The 17652-nt window shown below is 43.1% G+C and overlaps 1 protein-coding gene across 1 annotated transcript in view; it reads right to left on the reverse strand.

Moving 5' to 3' along the window:
- SH3BP5 (SH3 domain binding protein 5) overlaps positions 1-17652 on the reverse strand; it is a 51764-nt gene that overhangs the window by 19549 nt on the left and 14563 nt on the right. Inside the window, exon 4 of the mRNA XM_010398865.4 lies at positions 502-666. Coding sequence (XP_010397167.2) covers positions 502-666 — 165 coding nt within the window. The remainder of the gene's footprint in view (positions 1-501; positions 667-17652) is intronic.

Raw genomic sequence — 17652 nt, forward strand, 5'->3', positions numbered from 1 at the left:
AGCTTAAATGCAACACATAATTTTGAGTAATTCTACATTCAAACACACATTTCTGAACCAGTTACCTGTTCAATTTAGTCCATACTAAGAAGAGGTTATACTAAAATTGGAACATGTCCCTGTTTTTCCAGGGTAAATGCTCCCATAACACATGTATTCAGGAATAGGCATTCCCATGCAGTTATTCTGGCACAACTCCAAATGCAGATATGCCTTAAGACACTGTTTATCCCTGTAATATAGATGGTAATAACTTTTTTTATTTTCTGTAGAGAGCTACTCCACTACTACAGCACCACCAGACCAAGAACTAGAGCTGTCCCAGAAGCAGCCCAAGGCCCAGATCATTTAACCTTAGGCCTCAATTTTTCATAGCTTCATTTCCTACATGTCATGTACCTGGACCAAAAGAAAAATTTGGTCTTTCAGAAACTGGGCCTCATACACCACAGGAGACCATCAAGTATGGAAAAGGCAGATGCTGGGACGAGTTTCTATTACCCTCTGAGTAGCATGGTTGAGCATCTCTTGCCAGGCAGAGTCAAACTGACGCTTGTCATCTTCCAGGAGCCTCTGCTCAGCAAGCGAAATGGTCTCTTTGGCAGCACGCAGCACTTCAGTGGCCCTCTGAAAGTCCTGAGTCGCCCTCTGAGCCTCCAGCTGTGCCTGAAGGGGGGGGAAAAAAAAAAAAGTTGGGATCAGAGACAAAGGAACCCTCACAGTCATGTTTAGAAGATCTGTGACACTAATCCCAAGACTTCTTAAAAGAGCAACACCAGCGTCACTGTTTCCCAACCTTTTACTTGAAGTGACACATATTTTTCACTGGATTAAGTCCTGCTAAGACAGCAGTTCCCACCCAAAGAGGTCATTTGCCAAGAAGTGTCTCATGGTGTTTGTGGTCAAAAAACTCTCAGCTGATGGCCTACAAATAAGCACCTGGCTGAGAGATAATACCGAATGATGTAGATTTCATCACTGAGAAACAAACCAAAAGAAAGCACAATGGCAAACTTGTGGCGTGTCAAGAATACACTGAGAATGGCACTCCCTGAGTTTAGTCAGGGTGGATTTTTATCTGATACACCATTAATCATGCTGAAGAAATATTTTGGAATTATTACCCTGCTATAAAGCATAAACAAGTTCTCTGAGATAGTGGTTGCTAATTCTTTGGACGTTCTTTTACTTTGCTATCGCTGGTACACAACTGGTGCAGCAAGTCCCCAGCACACAGATATAAGAATAATCAACGGAATTTAAAAAAAAAAAAAATTCTTTCCCTGAATTTTTCTACATTATATATTTCATAGATTTCTATTTAAAGGAGTATTTCTGAGCTTGGAAATACAACACTTCCAATCTAAGCCTCACATTCAATTAATTGAACATCCAGGACCATGAAGACAGTTTTCATTCACACTTCAGTGATTTTTCAAAAATAAACTGGAATTCCACAGTCTATACCTATGAGAAATGTCTTTTACCAGACATGACTGACAGAACAAAATAATTAATAAAACTAAGTATCATGATATGCACAGAAGGAGTCTTGAGAATCGAACAGGAGAAAGGACTCTGGCATACAGAATACTACACTGAGGAAGATAAAGTCTTACGAATAAAGGAAGAGGTTTTAGTGTGAAGAAATGGCGGTCATTTGGGAAGCAGCTAAAATTCCCTGATACAAAATAAATGGAACAATGGTGCATTTCTCCAGCAAACAACTGGCTACACCCCCTCAACACCAGCTGCACCAAATACCTCCACACTTGAGACACCACAGTTATTTGTAAAGGTAATGGAAAAAACCCTTCCCTCCCTGCCCCCTGGCAGGGGAGAAGGACTCCTAATTTAAACACAAGTCTCAAAAGGAAATAAAGCACGCTATGTTTCCCTCATCATGTCCTGAAATAGCAGCAAGCTCTTCTTACTTCCTTCCCTCACTCACAAGGAGATACTTCACTCCAAGGTAACCATGCAAAAATAGGAATTATGTGTCAGAGGTCCTTCAGTTACTAGCTAGAGAGGGAAATCAAAGTCATCACAATCAGAGCAGTAATTTCCTTCCAGCCAAGGTCCCTGATGCATTTCCTTCTGAAGCGGCTGGTGGTGTTTTCCACAGAGAAGTTCATCTAACCATGCCCTTCGCTGTTTTCAGGTAGTTTACACCACATCACCTTGCCTACAGCCTTTGTGAAGAGCCAGGGCACTAAAGTGATAATTCCCATGCAGAACTGCATATTCCAAGGCAGCACAGATCTTTGGGCCAAGGTTAGTGGGTGCACAGCATCCTAGGGTAAGTTCAATGCCAATACGATCTCTTTTCCTCTCTGAGAAAAACCCCCACACATTACATCTCCTCATCATCCCAGCCACCAGCTGCCTGTTTCAAATGCATTAATACATTTTATAAATTCAGAATAAGCCTGACTATAAAGTATTTTTAGCCACTAACCTAAACCATTATACCCAGCAAGCACAAGAAAGCCATCTGAGGATCTTCAAACAAGGCTCAACCTAGGCTTCCAACAAAGAATACAGCAAAAAGCTGAATCTTAGTCCCCAAAGTATCTACTGAATTTTCCAAAGATTCCCAACTTTTTTTTCTGTCCAGTAAGTTTGACCTATGCTAGTAAAGGAATCAAATACAAATAAAAGCCAAAAGTTTCCCATAAAGTAGTTTGAGACGGGATTTTAAGACAGGAAATAAAATGCAAGACTCCAGTAAGAGCCTGCACCAAGTACTGCAGAACAATGCTGAGGACGTTTGGAGGAAGAACAAGACTGGTTTTCATGGAAGACTCTACAAGAGGGAGCCAGGTCCCAGCAACTTCCAGCAATAAGGCTGTGAAATCAGCTTCAGCTCCTTGGCCGCCCTGCTGCATGAGCAGGCCTGCCCATGCAAGAAATGACTTACAAACACACAAAAACAGACTGGAGACCCATTCCTTGGAACCTCAACAGCAGTTAACTGCTTTCGAAACTCCAGTAAAACCAGATCCCAGGGGCAATGCGAGCACCAAAGTACAGTTTTCTCACCATAACTGCATCAGCACTTGAAAGTTTCTGTTGGCACAGATACCTGGGTCAGGGATCAAGACATCTAAGCCAGCAAAAAGCCTGCAGAGCATTAGGAGCTGAGATACTTAATCCCCATGGAAAACAACATTTAGTGGTAGCTTGCAGTACAAGTAACTCTTCTGATGAAGGCCTTAACAGGTAATTGACTCCAAAACAGGAGAATTGTCTTTATGATAAAATAACCAGAATTTACAATTCAGTTAGATTTCTGCTTGCAGCTGGACCTGCAGGCCATTAAGAGCTGGAGCTGTTAACAGGCTAGCCCACAACTCTAGGCCCATAATCCATTCAGCTTCGTGCCCTGTAACCATGTGGGTAAATGGAAAACTGAAACAAAGCCATACTTAAACACTGTGTCAGCTGCATTTGTTGAATACTGCTCTGCAATGGCAATTTGGAAACACTGTTTTGTTTTTAAGCAACATAGTTAGTCCAAATAGCAATTTAGCTTCAACAGTTATCTGAAGTCAGTCTACTGTCTTTATTTTAAGCAGCTTACTGAAAGCCTGAGAAAGAAAAAAGCCAAATGCTAGGGTAAAGAATGATACATTTGTCATTAGAAAAACATCAACAGGTTTGTGGCTTTGCCAATGTGAAAAAGGATACTCAAGAACTTTTTTTTGTGTTCTAGTACAGTTACTCAATAATTAGCCTTCATTTAGAACTCCCTCCAGCACGTACAAGTTCTTCTGCACCATCACCAACAGACTGCTCTCAGACCCAAGCCCACGGGTCACTCCACTGGATGGAAAAGAGAGTAGCCATGTTCTTTGTGTGCTTTTAAAATCACAGAGAAACCAGCAGGAGCTCAGGTCTCCATATTAGCCTCCTTACACTGCACATAAACTCTATCATTTTAGACAGTGGCTGTTTCTCTCAAGACCAAAATCCAAAATTCAAATGAATGGCTGAAAACTAGGTTGTCTTTCATCACAAACTTGTGTTTGAGTTGAGAGAGGTTTAGCCCTGGGGTAGAATGAGAGAAAATGTACTAGGGATGAGGACAAAAATCACTGAGGGAGGTTGGAGGCAAGTGGGATGTCAACTTTCTGCCTGTCATTCATATCGCTGGTGCTTGATGGAGTCTACCCAATATAGAAGTGAGAATCTCTTTCACCATAGTCAGAAAAGCCCGTCCAGAGAAACATCTTTTTGAAAATGAGAAAGTCCTGACACCTTGGGAACTGGAGGACCTGTGCCCCAGCTCCCACTGCCACAGTGACACTGCTCATTGTGGCTCATGATCAGTGCTTTCTGCCAGGAAACTCAGCTGAATGTCTTCACCACTGCAGACCCTTCCCCTATCAGTGTAAAATATAAAATGGGAGTCCTTAAGAAACACGATTAGGTGGCCACAGAGATTGAAGCCAAGGAGAATCCCACTGTCACAGCACATCTGTCACATGCTGTCCACAGAGAGCATCAACTCTTCCTGCCACTCTGTCCCTCCTCTGCAACTCAGTCCTCTACAAGCAGCCAGCTACAAACAAGTCTCCCACAACAGTAAATCCCTTCCCTACAACCAGCAGCACATCCAGAAGTCCTGCTCTGCCCACTCAGGCCCCTCCTCGTGGCCAAGATCTTCCTTTTACACGGCTATCCACCCTGTGCTGTTCGCACATGTGACCTCCTCTCACCAGCTCATCTGCCTCCCTGATCTCCCTGGCTACGACAGGCACAGCCCTGAACTTCCCAGGCAGCTCCCAAAGACTCAGAAGTGACATGCAGTAGCAGCATTCACAGAAGCAAACAGTGCACTGTGGTATAAAACATGTCAAGTTAGAAAATAAATTATGTAAAATTAAAGGCGTACTGACAGGGTTCATAACTGTGAGTTATTAATATATTGCTGAACGGTGCTCAGCCCTGACGAACCCCTTTTGGGGGATAAAAGCTGCACCCTCTGGGCAGTCCCCTGCTTAGCCTACACAGGGCCTTGCACAGAAGGGAACCATGCACAGCAGCCAGATTATGTTGTCAGCCAGAAATTAAAAAAGCGCTAGGCCATGGCACACTAACAGAAGAAAACAAAACCAGGCACTTTTTAAATGTAGTCCTCCTGGAACCAGCATACAGCATACAGACATCTGCTTGTCCACTTTCAGAGCAGAAAACTGTGCACTCTTTAATTATGAAACACAATTTTCTGATTAGTCCACATAGCTTCTGTTGACCCAAGTTCTCCTTGTAGTCAGAGCCCTTGCCCAGCTGCTAATAGAGGATTTTCCCCACCTTCCCATATATAGCTTGAACATATGACGTATCTCCATTTCATCTCATCTCTGATTTGTGTTTTTGTTTCTGCACAGTATCACTGACACTGAAACATGGTACAACACAGCTATAACATTCCTCTGAGGCTAGCCAACATCTAACGTACCCTGGCAGGCACTGGTCAGTCTCTGACACGTGAACACACCTGCACACAGCTAACAGCCCAGCCAGGCTGCCCCAAAGAGATGCAGAGGGTTCATTTTGTGGAGACGAGCCTATGCAGGATTTCTCCCATTGGCCAGCCTCACCAGAGGACCAGACCACAAGTACTGATGATATTTAATGAAAAGGGCATTTTCAGAAACTAGAAAATTTCCCATTAGAAACGTCAGTCAGCAAAGATCAGATATTTTCAAAATTGGCTTCTCATTTATCCAGGTGAATCTATCTCATCCTGCACTGCCAAGGCCTTGACATCCACTTTATTTCAGCATCTCTGTGTTACTGCCAATGAAAGACATGAACAACCTCTGTTTCTGAAATCACCATAAGCTGGAGCATGAAGGGAACACACAGCTGCTGCTCAGAACAAAGCACCAGCACACCACGTGCTGGCCCAAGGCCTTTGCTCTAGAAAGCATTTGTTTGTTACTGTAAAACCAATGTTTCTCCCACCCATTAATCTTTAAAACAATACTTTAATTGCTACTAGCAAACATGTACTTGCTTACTAGCAAATAGATAATGATTAACTGTGTTCCAGTCCCACTCTTCAGAAGGAAGCAAATTTCAGATGTTTTCATTCTGGCCCTCTTTCCTCCTTTTATCAACATCCTACGTTAATTTGCTGTGCAAAGTACAACAGGGAACATGTTTTGAAACAGGAACGTTACTCCATCCATCGCCCACCAGAGTTGCTGTAGCACTGCCTGTCTTCAGGGATCCCTGATCGCAGTGACTGCACCAGGGCAGTCTGCACAAGCTTCTGTAAGGGATGAGGACAGCAGGATCACCACTCATTGACCACAGCATCCCAGTCTTACCCACCACTGCAGCAGATGCAGTGATTCAGAAGCCTACAAGGTGGAGGCAGCTGAGTGCTCTCTGCACCATTCACAGTAACCAGCCATTGAATGCTGCTATTTCGGCTTCAGTCCTCCTCAACCTGTTTTAATGCAGCTGGCAGGCAGTAACAAGAGCAGCAGCCCAGATGTCAACACAAGGGCTCATAATGCTCAACATCCAAACACAACTAACAACCACCTTGACACAGGCGCAACTCCATCCACAGCAAATGCACGAATGACACTAAGTCAGAGGAGGTGGTTGAAAAGGCAGAACCTCAACCTAGATGGACCTTGTTGAAACTTGACTGGGCCAAGAGACACTTTACAACAAGGAGACCTGTCGAGTCCTGCACTTGGGGCGGAATAATCCCATGGTCAGCCCTGTCAAAAAGGACCTGCACATTACAGCAGGTGTCAGGCTGAGGAAGCTGAAAAGGTGCAGTCTCATTGGGAGTAATGCAAACCATGTCCTAGGCTAAACTAAGAGGGCCACGGCTGGCCAATCCTGCAGACAAGTTACACAGAGAGGTTTCAAATCCCTATCTCTGGAGGTCTCAAAGACTTGGCAACGCCATGGCTGATGCAATCCAGCAATGTGACAGATCTGCTTAGAGCAGAAAGTTGAGATCTGATGACCTCCAAAGGTCCTGTACAACTAGTACTTCTACCAAATACCATCATATTTTTCTTAGTTTCTCAAAGCCTGAAGAACATTTTTGCAAAAACTTTGCAGTGATGCTGAATATTCTCCTACATACTCAGATGCATTTATGTTCCTGAATAAACAGACTAGTGGTGCAACTGGGGGAGGGTAGGGCTTTTGTTTGCTTTTTTTAAGGACCATGACCTTCCCTTTCTCCCTACAGCCTAAAAACTCTGATCCAAACCAGAAATGAAAAGTAGTATAACCACCTCAGAAAACCCTTTCTATAGCTATACTTTCATAAACAACTTCTAAAATCCAAGGCCTTGAGAGTGACCTCATTTTAACAGATCTGAGGCCTGAGCTGTATAATCTGCAATGACTGTTTGCATTACTGACAAAAAATAGTCTCTCAAGAGTCTGAAATACCCTTGTGTTCTTTAAGCAGTTTATTATAAAGCTATACAATTGAACATGGGTTAGAATTCGTTTTTTCAAAAGCATATTTAAAGGTTTTTAACTGGATGGAGAAGACAAAGGGGAGGAAAAGGTGAAAACAAGCCTTGTTAGAGTTTTGTGAAACACAAACCATTTCCTCCCAGCTGCATAACTAATTAAATGCCTGTGGAACACTATAACCATGTGTCCCTTAGTCTCTGCTTTTGATTAGGTGTCTTACTCCTGTGCTGGGCTTTTTGGTCTCCTACATGCATCCACCCCTTCTCTTCTAACAGCCAAATTGTTGTAGAACTGACCTGACTCCTGGTTCTGTATTACATTCCTGCAGTCTATAAAAAGGCACAGGAAATAAGAGCAGACCTACAAAGCATGTTTCAAGAGACATCTAGCTCTGTGCTAAAGTTAGGTGGTATGTGTAACTCCTTTAAGACAGGATCACGAGTGTGTTCGAAGACCCAGAAGCCTCAGGGCACAACCATCAGCTCATTCATTAGCTGCTTCTGTTACCAGCACAAGGACAGCTGGACTCCTCAAAGGCAGAATCCCACCTCCCTTCTTTGGGAGCTGTGGAAGGAAATGAGAAAGAAAGTATCTGAACATAGAGTTTCCTTAAACACTGTTAAGACTAGTCCTGGTCTGGACTGAACTGAACAATCAGCTGCCAGCCCTCCTCTGCTCTCTGGCAGCTCCCATCTAGGTTGCAACTGGGATCTTGTGAAACGAGGGCAAGGATATCCCCTCTAAGCTGATCATTGCCACTGTGCAGTCAGTCATTTGAAACCTGCTGGTCTCCTCACTGGTTTTAATTGGTGTAGCTCTTTGCCTTACAGGAATAGGGAGGCCATGCTCACTTGGGCACAGAGATTGTATGGGAGACACTACCCCAAGCCTTTTGCCCCTCCTTTGTTTTTCACGAGGTTGTTGAGAGATGCTGGTGCGCTTGGAGTTAGTCACACTAATTAACGAGTCTATGGCACCAGAACATGACAAATTGTTCAGTCTACTACCACCCAGGCACAGCCTTCTTGGGCATTCACTGCCATCTGCTTGTTAGTTGTGCAATTGTTTGTGGCCAAAATTATTAAGCTGTTGCTTTCTGGAAGGGAGGGGATGATAGAACATGTCCAGGTTTTGATCTCCAAGGTAAATGATCTTATTAAGAGAGAAAAACACCACGATAATCCTCCCCGCTCTATGCACCTGCATTCTGAGAGCTTAGCCAGTGAGTCAGCAAGTCTAGGGCTTACAGCTGGTTTCTAGGTTTACAGAGGCTCTACATGCTCATCTGCACCTGGCAGCAGCCTGCTTTGCTGGAATTAAATATAGAAGCAAGGAACAACTCCCACAAATACACCCTCCAAGAGGTACACCGCCTGCTTTAGTGGCTTTTGCTAATTATCCAAGATGATCAACATTCGGCACATACAGATGCAACAAGTATGTTCAGGAGAAACACTAGATCATTGTCTCATGTAATTGCCACCAAAGCAGCAAATGCTTTTAAGTAGAAGTTCCCAGAGTGTTGCAAGGGATTGGCAGCCTGGTTCTGAAAGCACATCTTGTGCATGCATACTGGCACAAGCAAAGACAAGGCATGTGGGTAGGAGTTTCACCTGGCTGATGGGCTGTTCTGGACATGTTCTCCCAGTTCCCAGAAAGCCTCACACCCACCAGCAACTGCCTATCCTCAGTACCAGGAATATGCTCTGGAAGAAAGTTCCAGGCTGACCTTGTACACCTTTGCATGCTCACAGATACTTTTGAGGCAGTCATCTTCCTAAGGGACATGCTGAAGATAAATATTGACTCTTTGACATTTTTCCTAGTCAAATTACACAACTCCACAGCACATGTGAATAACAGGCTTGCTTCACTTAAACAAAAAAGTTGCGGATGGTGTCCTGGACTAATGAAAGGCTAAGTCCATTCCTCGAAGGAAATAGTCTAGGTAGCAGCAGTGCAATTCCACTACACAGCAATAAAATCCTCCTTTGAGAACAAGCCATTAGCACACTTCACCAAATTAAAAGAACCTACCGAGACAAACCAAACAATAACAACAAAACAATAAACAAACAACCACCAGCAGCAGACACAGCTAAAAGAGGTGGACATTTCTTCCACATCCTGGCAGCAAACTCTCTTGTTTTATAGTACAACTTTTTGTTTGATGCACTTGAGATATATTTCTTACAGAAATGAAGTCAACACGAAGCCATTCCCACACACGAATTTCCTAATACAGAAATTAGACTCTTCAGATAATCTTTTCCAGCAAGAGCAGACAAAAGCTCCAAAATTCATGCTGTTTTATTAGAAGTCATAACGAAACACACCCAGAAGGCAGCAACTAACATCCATATCACATCTGTTTGGGCAACAGACCCTAGCATGAACATTTATCCCTACAATATAGACTCCCACCTATTCAGATCACTGTACACAAAAAAGACTTGGTGGGCTGAACAAATTCCCCAAAGTTGCAAGACTTGTGCTACCTTCAGCAGTCATCCCTGAGCAATTATCACGCCAAACAGGTACATAGGAAATCACCCTGACCTCAAGCCACCCAAGCTCAAATGCCAACTACTATTTTTAACAGATTATCCTGTCTGTGGCTTACAATCTCTTGAAATAGCCTTTACTAGAGGCCAGAAAAAAAATCAGGAGAGGAAATAGTGAGAGACAACAAAGCAACCTTTCCTTTAAATTGTTTTTTCCCTGTAGATCTGTTTTGGCAACAGCTGTGCAAGTGCTACGGTCATGCTAAGGAATGCACAACCTTATCTCTCAGGTTTTTCCAAACTTAAGAGGATGCAAAATGATGTTACTCAAATCTTCATACAACAGCAGAGGAAAAAAGAGATTCTGTTCTATTTTTACAGCCCACCACCCCTTGAGAGCTGCTTACACCTTCCTGCCAGTTCCAGCATCTGTTATTGCATCTGTGGCTAAATGTAGTAGCCAGATCACCTGTATCCCTTCTTTCTGCCTAAATCAGCTGACATCTATCAAAAAACCCCAAATTTTTCTGCACCAGCCTTCTCCTTGTTACTGCAAAGAACTGAGGGTATTTCCACACCAACTCAACCCAGTATTCCATTACTTCAGACCCACTTGCACAATACTTTAAGTATTTCACAACAGAAAAAAAAACATTCTTGAAGGTTAGAAAAATAATCAGTTCATTTGATTCCTGACAATTAATGGAGAGAAGGTTGAACAGCTAATCTGGCTTTGAACTACTGCCATCCACAATGGCTGAGAACTGATGGAGGCTTTGTAGGGTTGGAGAAAGTGGGAGAAAGAGACACCAAAAGAGAGTAATTTTTTTTCATCTCTCCTAGATAAATTCTTCGAAACAGTTTAAACAGTATTTTCTTCTACTACTGTGAAGAAAAGCAGAAGAGGGAAGAACCTCTAATTTACAGTAAAAAGTCAACAAATTTACATGATAGAGCCCTCCAAGGCACATCAGCGAATAACCGTAAGAAAACCAGTTACAGTTTTTGTATCAATAGCTTATACAAACTAACCATCCATCAACAGAATAGTGCTCACACAAAACAGAAATGTAAGGTGTATGAATACCAACCCAAAATAACTAGATCTATTCACAGAGACACAGAGGCTCAGAGAGATACAGGTGATTATCTTCTGGAGGGGGACACACACACACAGAACTTATTGACAGGGGTATTACAACAAGCAAGTGATTAAAATTAGTTCCCGCTATCCAAATGTGCCAGGAACATTGTACTTGCAGAGATACTGTTACAGATGCCGCCTCCTCTGCAGGAAATATAAGCAACAGAGCACTAAATTTGAACCAGGTAAGGATTTTTTTCCATTCATCTGTGAAGTAGCAGTTGTCAGTGCTCCCAAACATGGGGCAGATTTGCACCTGCCCTGGATTAAGAGGGTAAAAACCTGCCAGTTGCACTGACCTACTGTCCTGCATTAGTAAGGCTGATGGGAAGACAAACACATTAAGGAGCTTTGCTTCACAGATCAGATCTTTGGCGTAACTTTGCCAATCCGACCAGGCAACATCTGTCATCTTCTCGGCAGTTCAAGGGCAGCCAGTTTGACACACTCCAATATCACACTGCTCAACCAGGTGACAGAGCCAGAAGACAAAAGTCACATTGAGTCAGTCTTTAAGTAAATAAATAATGTTAATAAATCAGCCAGGCAAAACCTAGCTTGTTAACCCAGATAAGTGACTCTGAGTTCCCTGCTTCCTAGGCTTTGTTGCTACTTTGGCCTGAAGGAAAATGCAACAGAACCATGATTCCAAACTTAAAATACAGTTTTCAAGTTTTGAGCATTCAGGTGGAACACACAGAACACACCAAGCACAAGCTCTGTGCAGCAGCAGTGAGAGACTGAGCCCTGACTGCAGGGCAGTGACTCCCACTCACGGGCTGCTCACGGGCTGCTCACGGGCTTTTGAATGCAACTGTGGAAACATGACAGGAGAGCACAAGAGCCACTCCATCAAACTTTGAGCATTGAAAAACATTCGTTTGACTGAATCCAAAGTACACCCTGCTTTAGAAAAAACTTTAAAAATTCAGTGGATTCCCTGGTGAAAGTCCAGGAAGTGACTCTTCACCCTCAATAATAAAATTACAGACTCCCTTGCTTGGCTTATGCCTTCTTCAGCCCCACAGCCAGCCATGCACCATGTGGGAAGGGAGATTAATATACTGAGAATGCCCCTTGGGATCACAGCAATGGGAACTCCACATTTCACCAGAGGACTGACGTCGTATCAACATGGTTTCCCCAAGATTTGATGAAGTGTTTTGTAATAAAAAAATGAAAACATTGGTGGGAAGAAGGAGTTCAGACCTAGAGCAGGCCCATAGGGAGCAAAAAGGAAAAATGGACACACAAAACTTCATAGGCAAGCAGGTACAACGCACAGCCTCAATGCTTCATACTTTCAGGCACTTCTTGCACAGCTCACCTACATTTCATTTCCTTATCACTTCTTCACAGCACTGAGCTTCCCGATTGCTCCCACGGCAAGTTCCATGTCTCTTTTCCCTTCAGAGCACATCAGTCATCTCTTTCCAGGCGAGGCCTGGTCTGCCACAGCGCTAACCAAGGCCATCATGTCAGCTTCCATCCCACAGACAGGTTTCTTAACCACCAAGGAAAGTCCCAGTTCAGGAAGGGAGCTGCTCCCCTGCCTCTCCACCAAGTAATCTAAAAATCACAGCCATTTCCATATGATTGATTTACAGACCCAGGGAGAGAGTCACCTCTCACACGATTCACCCCACCTTCCTAATCCGGACATCATTCCCGCCCATCTCCCACTGCCAAGAGGCTCCCCAAGACCCACCAGGGCAGCTGCAAGACAGCATCCTCAGTTAAAAGGGCAAACAGTCAGCACAGGCAGAGCACAAACAACACAACCTACACTGCCAGCCTAGACCGGTTATTGCAGAAGGCCGGAGCACCAACATCCATACAAAATACAAATAATACAAACTACAAAAAAAAAGTCCTAGTGATTGGACAAGGGGAACAGTTCTAAACTAAAAGAGATTTAGATTACATGTTAGGAAGAAATTATTTACTCAGAGTGTGCTGAAGCAGTGGACAGGTTGCCCAGAGCAGTTGTGGATGCCCCATCCCTGGAAGTGTTCAAGGCCAGGCTGGCTTCAGCATCGAGCAACCTGGTATAGTGGGTGGCACCTGTGCCCATGGCAGGTGGGTTGGAACTAGCTGATCTTTAAGGTCCCTTCCAACCCAAACCATTTCATGATTGTACGATTACCTAACAACAACAGCAGCACTGAACTATAGCCACCCAAGTGCTCTGGGTGCTTGGTTTCTTCTTCAAACAATTGGGAGAATTGTAGAAGTTTTGTGAAAGTTTATTTTCAAGATTCTGTATTCCTTCCTTTGAAAATGTGAATCCACATGATAGTTATTTGGTTTATGAACAGTTAAGCAGAAACACTCCTTCAGCCAGGAAAGGTCAGCTGGCTGTTCCACTGTAACTGTGCCAATAATTTTGCTTTTTACTAGCTCCATGGCAAGTTTCCAAACAGGAATGCAAGTCTGTCACAGTTCTGCTGACATTTAATTTTTGCTTCTCAAGTTCCCGAGTTCCTTCTCCCTCCACATTTTTTTTTGTCAAGATAATCTTACCAGATTAGACAAATCAGTCTTAACTCCTTGTTGTCTTAAACATGAGCATCAGGACTTCAGCTCATAAAAGTAAGATAGGGAAGGAGATTCCGTATGACACGGGAAGTCAATATACTGATGGATAACACATTTAGTGTCTAGGAACCAGAGGGAAAGACCTGGATACCTACCACTGTTGGAACTGGAGCCAGGAGCCATCATCCACACTCAATGCCACCCTCCTTTCCCCAGCAGAGCCAGCTGGTGCTGTGATCCCATTAGCTCTCACTCACTGAGTGAATTTGGATAGGAAACTTGAGTGCTGCAGGAATTGACACTGGCAAAACCACCATTTCCAGTTCCTAATTAATTTTTAAGGATGACCGGCAGTTTTGAACCTCCAAGTTACATGAATTTAAAAAAGCTTTTGTATTCTGAGCTAAGGAAGTTACCATCTGTAACTTTCCACACTTGCCACGCTACTTTCAGGTATCTCAAACTGCACACTTAGAGGCTGAGATGCAATGGCCACTTCAGAAAGTTTTGTTCATTTACGGGCTTGATCTCCACAAAGAAGGGTATCAGTCTCATCTGCTGAGGAAGACTCTTCCAGCCAGGTAGGTGTGCTCCTATCTGCTTATACCCCTCCCACCTTCACCACCAAGAGGCTCAGTTCCTCCTCTGTTCCTGTTCTGCAAGATTACAGCAGCTACTTTTCATCCTGATTCACTTTGAATACAGAATTCATCAAATCACATCAATATTCACATTTGAGAGAGGAAGTAATTGCCCAGTGGTAACTGGGCTCCCCCAAGTTTTGTGAAGACAAGCAGAATGGAGGTGCAGGATCTGAATATCTGAAAGCTCACCTCTAATAATTCTTTATTCTCATAGCTGATTTCTTCACACAGATGTGGCAATCCAGTTATAAAATATTACACGAGACAAAGATTATTAGTGAGGTGAGAGAAAGGAGCTCTACAACATAAAAAGTTGCAGTGAACAGATGTTCACAGGTGTCTCTGCTGAACAAAGTCTACTTGTCTATCAACTGCACTTCCTCTTGGGTATGCCTGGACATCAGTGGGGAAGAACCACTGTACACACTGCTTCCAGCGGGTTTTTCCAAGCCTCTTCAGATAAAAGAGTGCTGTTTAAGTATGTTAACAACATGAAAAAAAGAATTAGCTGTAAAATCTAGGAAGACTGACCCAAGAGCAAGCAGAACATTCATATCCCTCCAACATATTGCTGTATGAACACATGGTACAGGTGGGTCCTTTAGTGAGAGATACAGACAGATATGACCTAGCATAGATCTTTCACCTATTTTTGCCTGAAGCAAGTTTTCTGACACTTTTTTGTAAAAGCTAAGTGAGGCAGGGGCTGAGAGGGGTAAAGGGAGTATCACAAAGCAAAACCATGTCCCTCCCAAATAGGCTCAGTACTAAAGATAAGCAAAGCATCCTCACCTACTCCCAATCTAAGCCAATAAAATGTAACCCCTCACCCTGCCACAAAACCAAACCAAACAAGCCCACTACCAAACAAAAAACCAACCAACAAACAAAAAAGAACCAAAAAACAAACCAAAAAATGCTGAAACTCAATTAAAAGCAATACTCCCAGGACTTTTAGTCAGGTTAGGGTCACTACAAATGCACGGATTGTTTTTTTTTGTGGGGGTGGGAACACAGTTTTATCAGATTCTTTTTCCAGCAGAAACAAAGCAGAAAGGAAAGTCTGTTCAGTTTGTCTATGGGTTCACAAGTGATGATGTATGGATAACAGATTTTTAATGGCACCTCTCACCCAGTAACCCCAAAGCACTTTTACTTCCCTTAATGAACTCAGCTTCACATCAGCTTGACAGCTTCATTTTACATGGGAACTGAGAGAGAGATGAAGTCATTTATCTGTGCCATGCAGCAGCACAAAATCAGCTCCTGCCAGCCAAGTGATTTATGCATTAGACCACACTTGCTTTTGCACAGCATCCTGTCCCAGAGCATGCTGTCACCAGGGAGGTAACACACTTCCCAGCTCTGTCGCTAGCTCAGACACTAATGTGAGCACTATTGCGTAGGCACTTTCCAGCCCCAGCCCTGCAAAATGTTAAGTCAACAGCAGCTTAAGACACTCCTTACCTCAGAGGCTCAGGACTGCTGTTTACATTATTAATGTTTCCTGGCAACTTCACCCTTCTTCCCCATTACCGTTGGGCAAGAAAAGTCTAATTCTTCGACTAGTCAACTAGGGAAGCAGCTACCAGTGGGAAAAAAAATTAAAAGAAAAAAGAAAAAATCACCACCCACACCAAACAGACATGGGAAGTTTCATTTTCTGAACACTTAGAACCCGGGCCACCTTCTGGATTACAGGAATTTCATACTGCTGCCATGTGGGCCATTGCCTGTGTACATGCACAGTCCTCTGCTACGTGCCAAAGTTCTTCCATTGAATGTGGGCATTACTGCGTAAGCTAAAGAACAACATGGAAAGATAAAATGCCAAACAAAAAAAAGTTCTCACAGCACAAGTACTTCAAAATTTGATTAAACAACAAATTGCAATCAAAATGCTCCAAAAGAGTAAGGTGTGTCTTCAATCAACACAAAAGGCCCACTGCTGTACCAAATGAGGAATCACAACTAACAGTTCTGTCTTGGCAGAAGTTACAGGAAATCTCCTTAAGCAAGAATATTAGCTAGATCTCCCTTGAGTCTCAGCAAAAGCCAAATATTACTGCTTTGGTACCAACAGACAGCATCCTGACTCCCTGTGCCACCATTTCAGAGAGCAAAGCACTCAAATTGTAACACTAGTGGACCAATATTCAGGTAAAGCAAAGTTTCACCCTGAGACAGGCCAAGCTGAGGCTCTCTTGGCAAACATTCCACAAACAAGATGCTACAGGACGTCTGCACAGGAGAGTTAATTTGTTTTGAATTCCTTATCTTCTGCCAACACAGGATTGCACAAGATGGGGATAAGGGTGAGTAGACAAAAGGGCTCAAGGTTCTAAAGCTTCTCCAGTGTCATACTTCAGTTGGTGACCCCACATCACAGCCCTCATACTTTCTTAATGGGTTTTATCTTAATAGGTAAGAAACACGTATTTCCAAAAGAGACTCGTGCTGGTGCCAAGTGAAAGCAAGCTCCTCAATGTGACTTCAGACAGCTTGCATCAGGCAACTTACCCTGCAGCTGACATCTTAAATACAAGTAATTCTGGACAACTCCTGCATTTCTGCCAAACTAAACGTCATTAATTATGCAATTCTTTATTTCCAAAAGGCTTAAAGTTTATAGGTCATATTTTCACTTCCCTTTAGTGAGAGCAACAAACAGGAATTTACACTTCCCTTTCTCTTACCAACAGAGTCATGCATTTTTCCCTTATTGTTTAATTAAAGCTGTTTCAGCCCCCAAGAACCTTGTGCCTATATTTTTGGAGGCAGCCTAATGGCTGTAAAATAACTGTAGAGACAGGAGGAGGAACACAATTCTTCATAGGCTAGATGTTATTATAAATTTAAGTGGAAAAAATAAGAAGCTGTTCCCATGATTTCTCTACAGTCTTGCAAATCAAAGTAGAAAGACAGATGCAAACTGGCACCTATGTTAATATTCTGGTACATTCTTCCAGTTTCGTATTTCCCTACCTATTCACCCCTTCTGCCTGCTTTATCATAGTGGATTTGCTCCCAGTTAAGTGGAATTTTTCTAGATTAAATTAAAACTAGAAAAACTCTTTAGGCAGATGCTTAGCTGATGACTGGCACCAATCTTTCCAATCTCCCAGTCTCCAGACAGATTCACTGTCTTTCAACGCTTGCACTCCTCTTGGCCCTCAAATTCTCCACTTTAAGATGTTATTAGACAAAGAGCCAAAGGGAAACCAGAGCCCATCTTCTATCTCTGTCTACTGGGCAGATGCAAAGTGGGAACTCTGTTCTGTGACCAGATTCGTAACACAAAATGAAAAAAAAGTGAAATGAGTGGTCAGAAGGACAACCCCTGCTTTAAAATAAA

Source organism: Corvus cornix, chromosome 2, assembly GCF_000738735.6.
Source record: "Corvus cornix cornix isolate S_Up_H32 chromosome 2, ASM73873v5, whole genome shotgun sequence".
NCBI classification, from domain to species: Eukaryota; Metazoa; Chordata; class Aves; order Passeriformes; family Corvidae; genus Corvus; species Corvus cornix.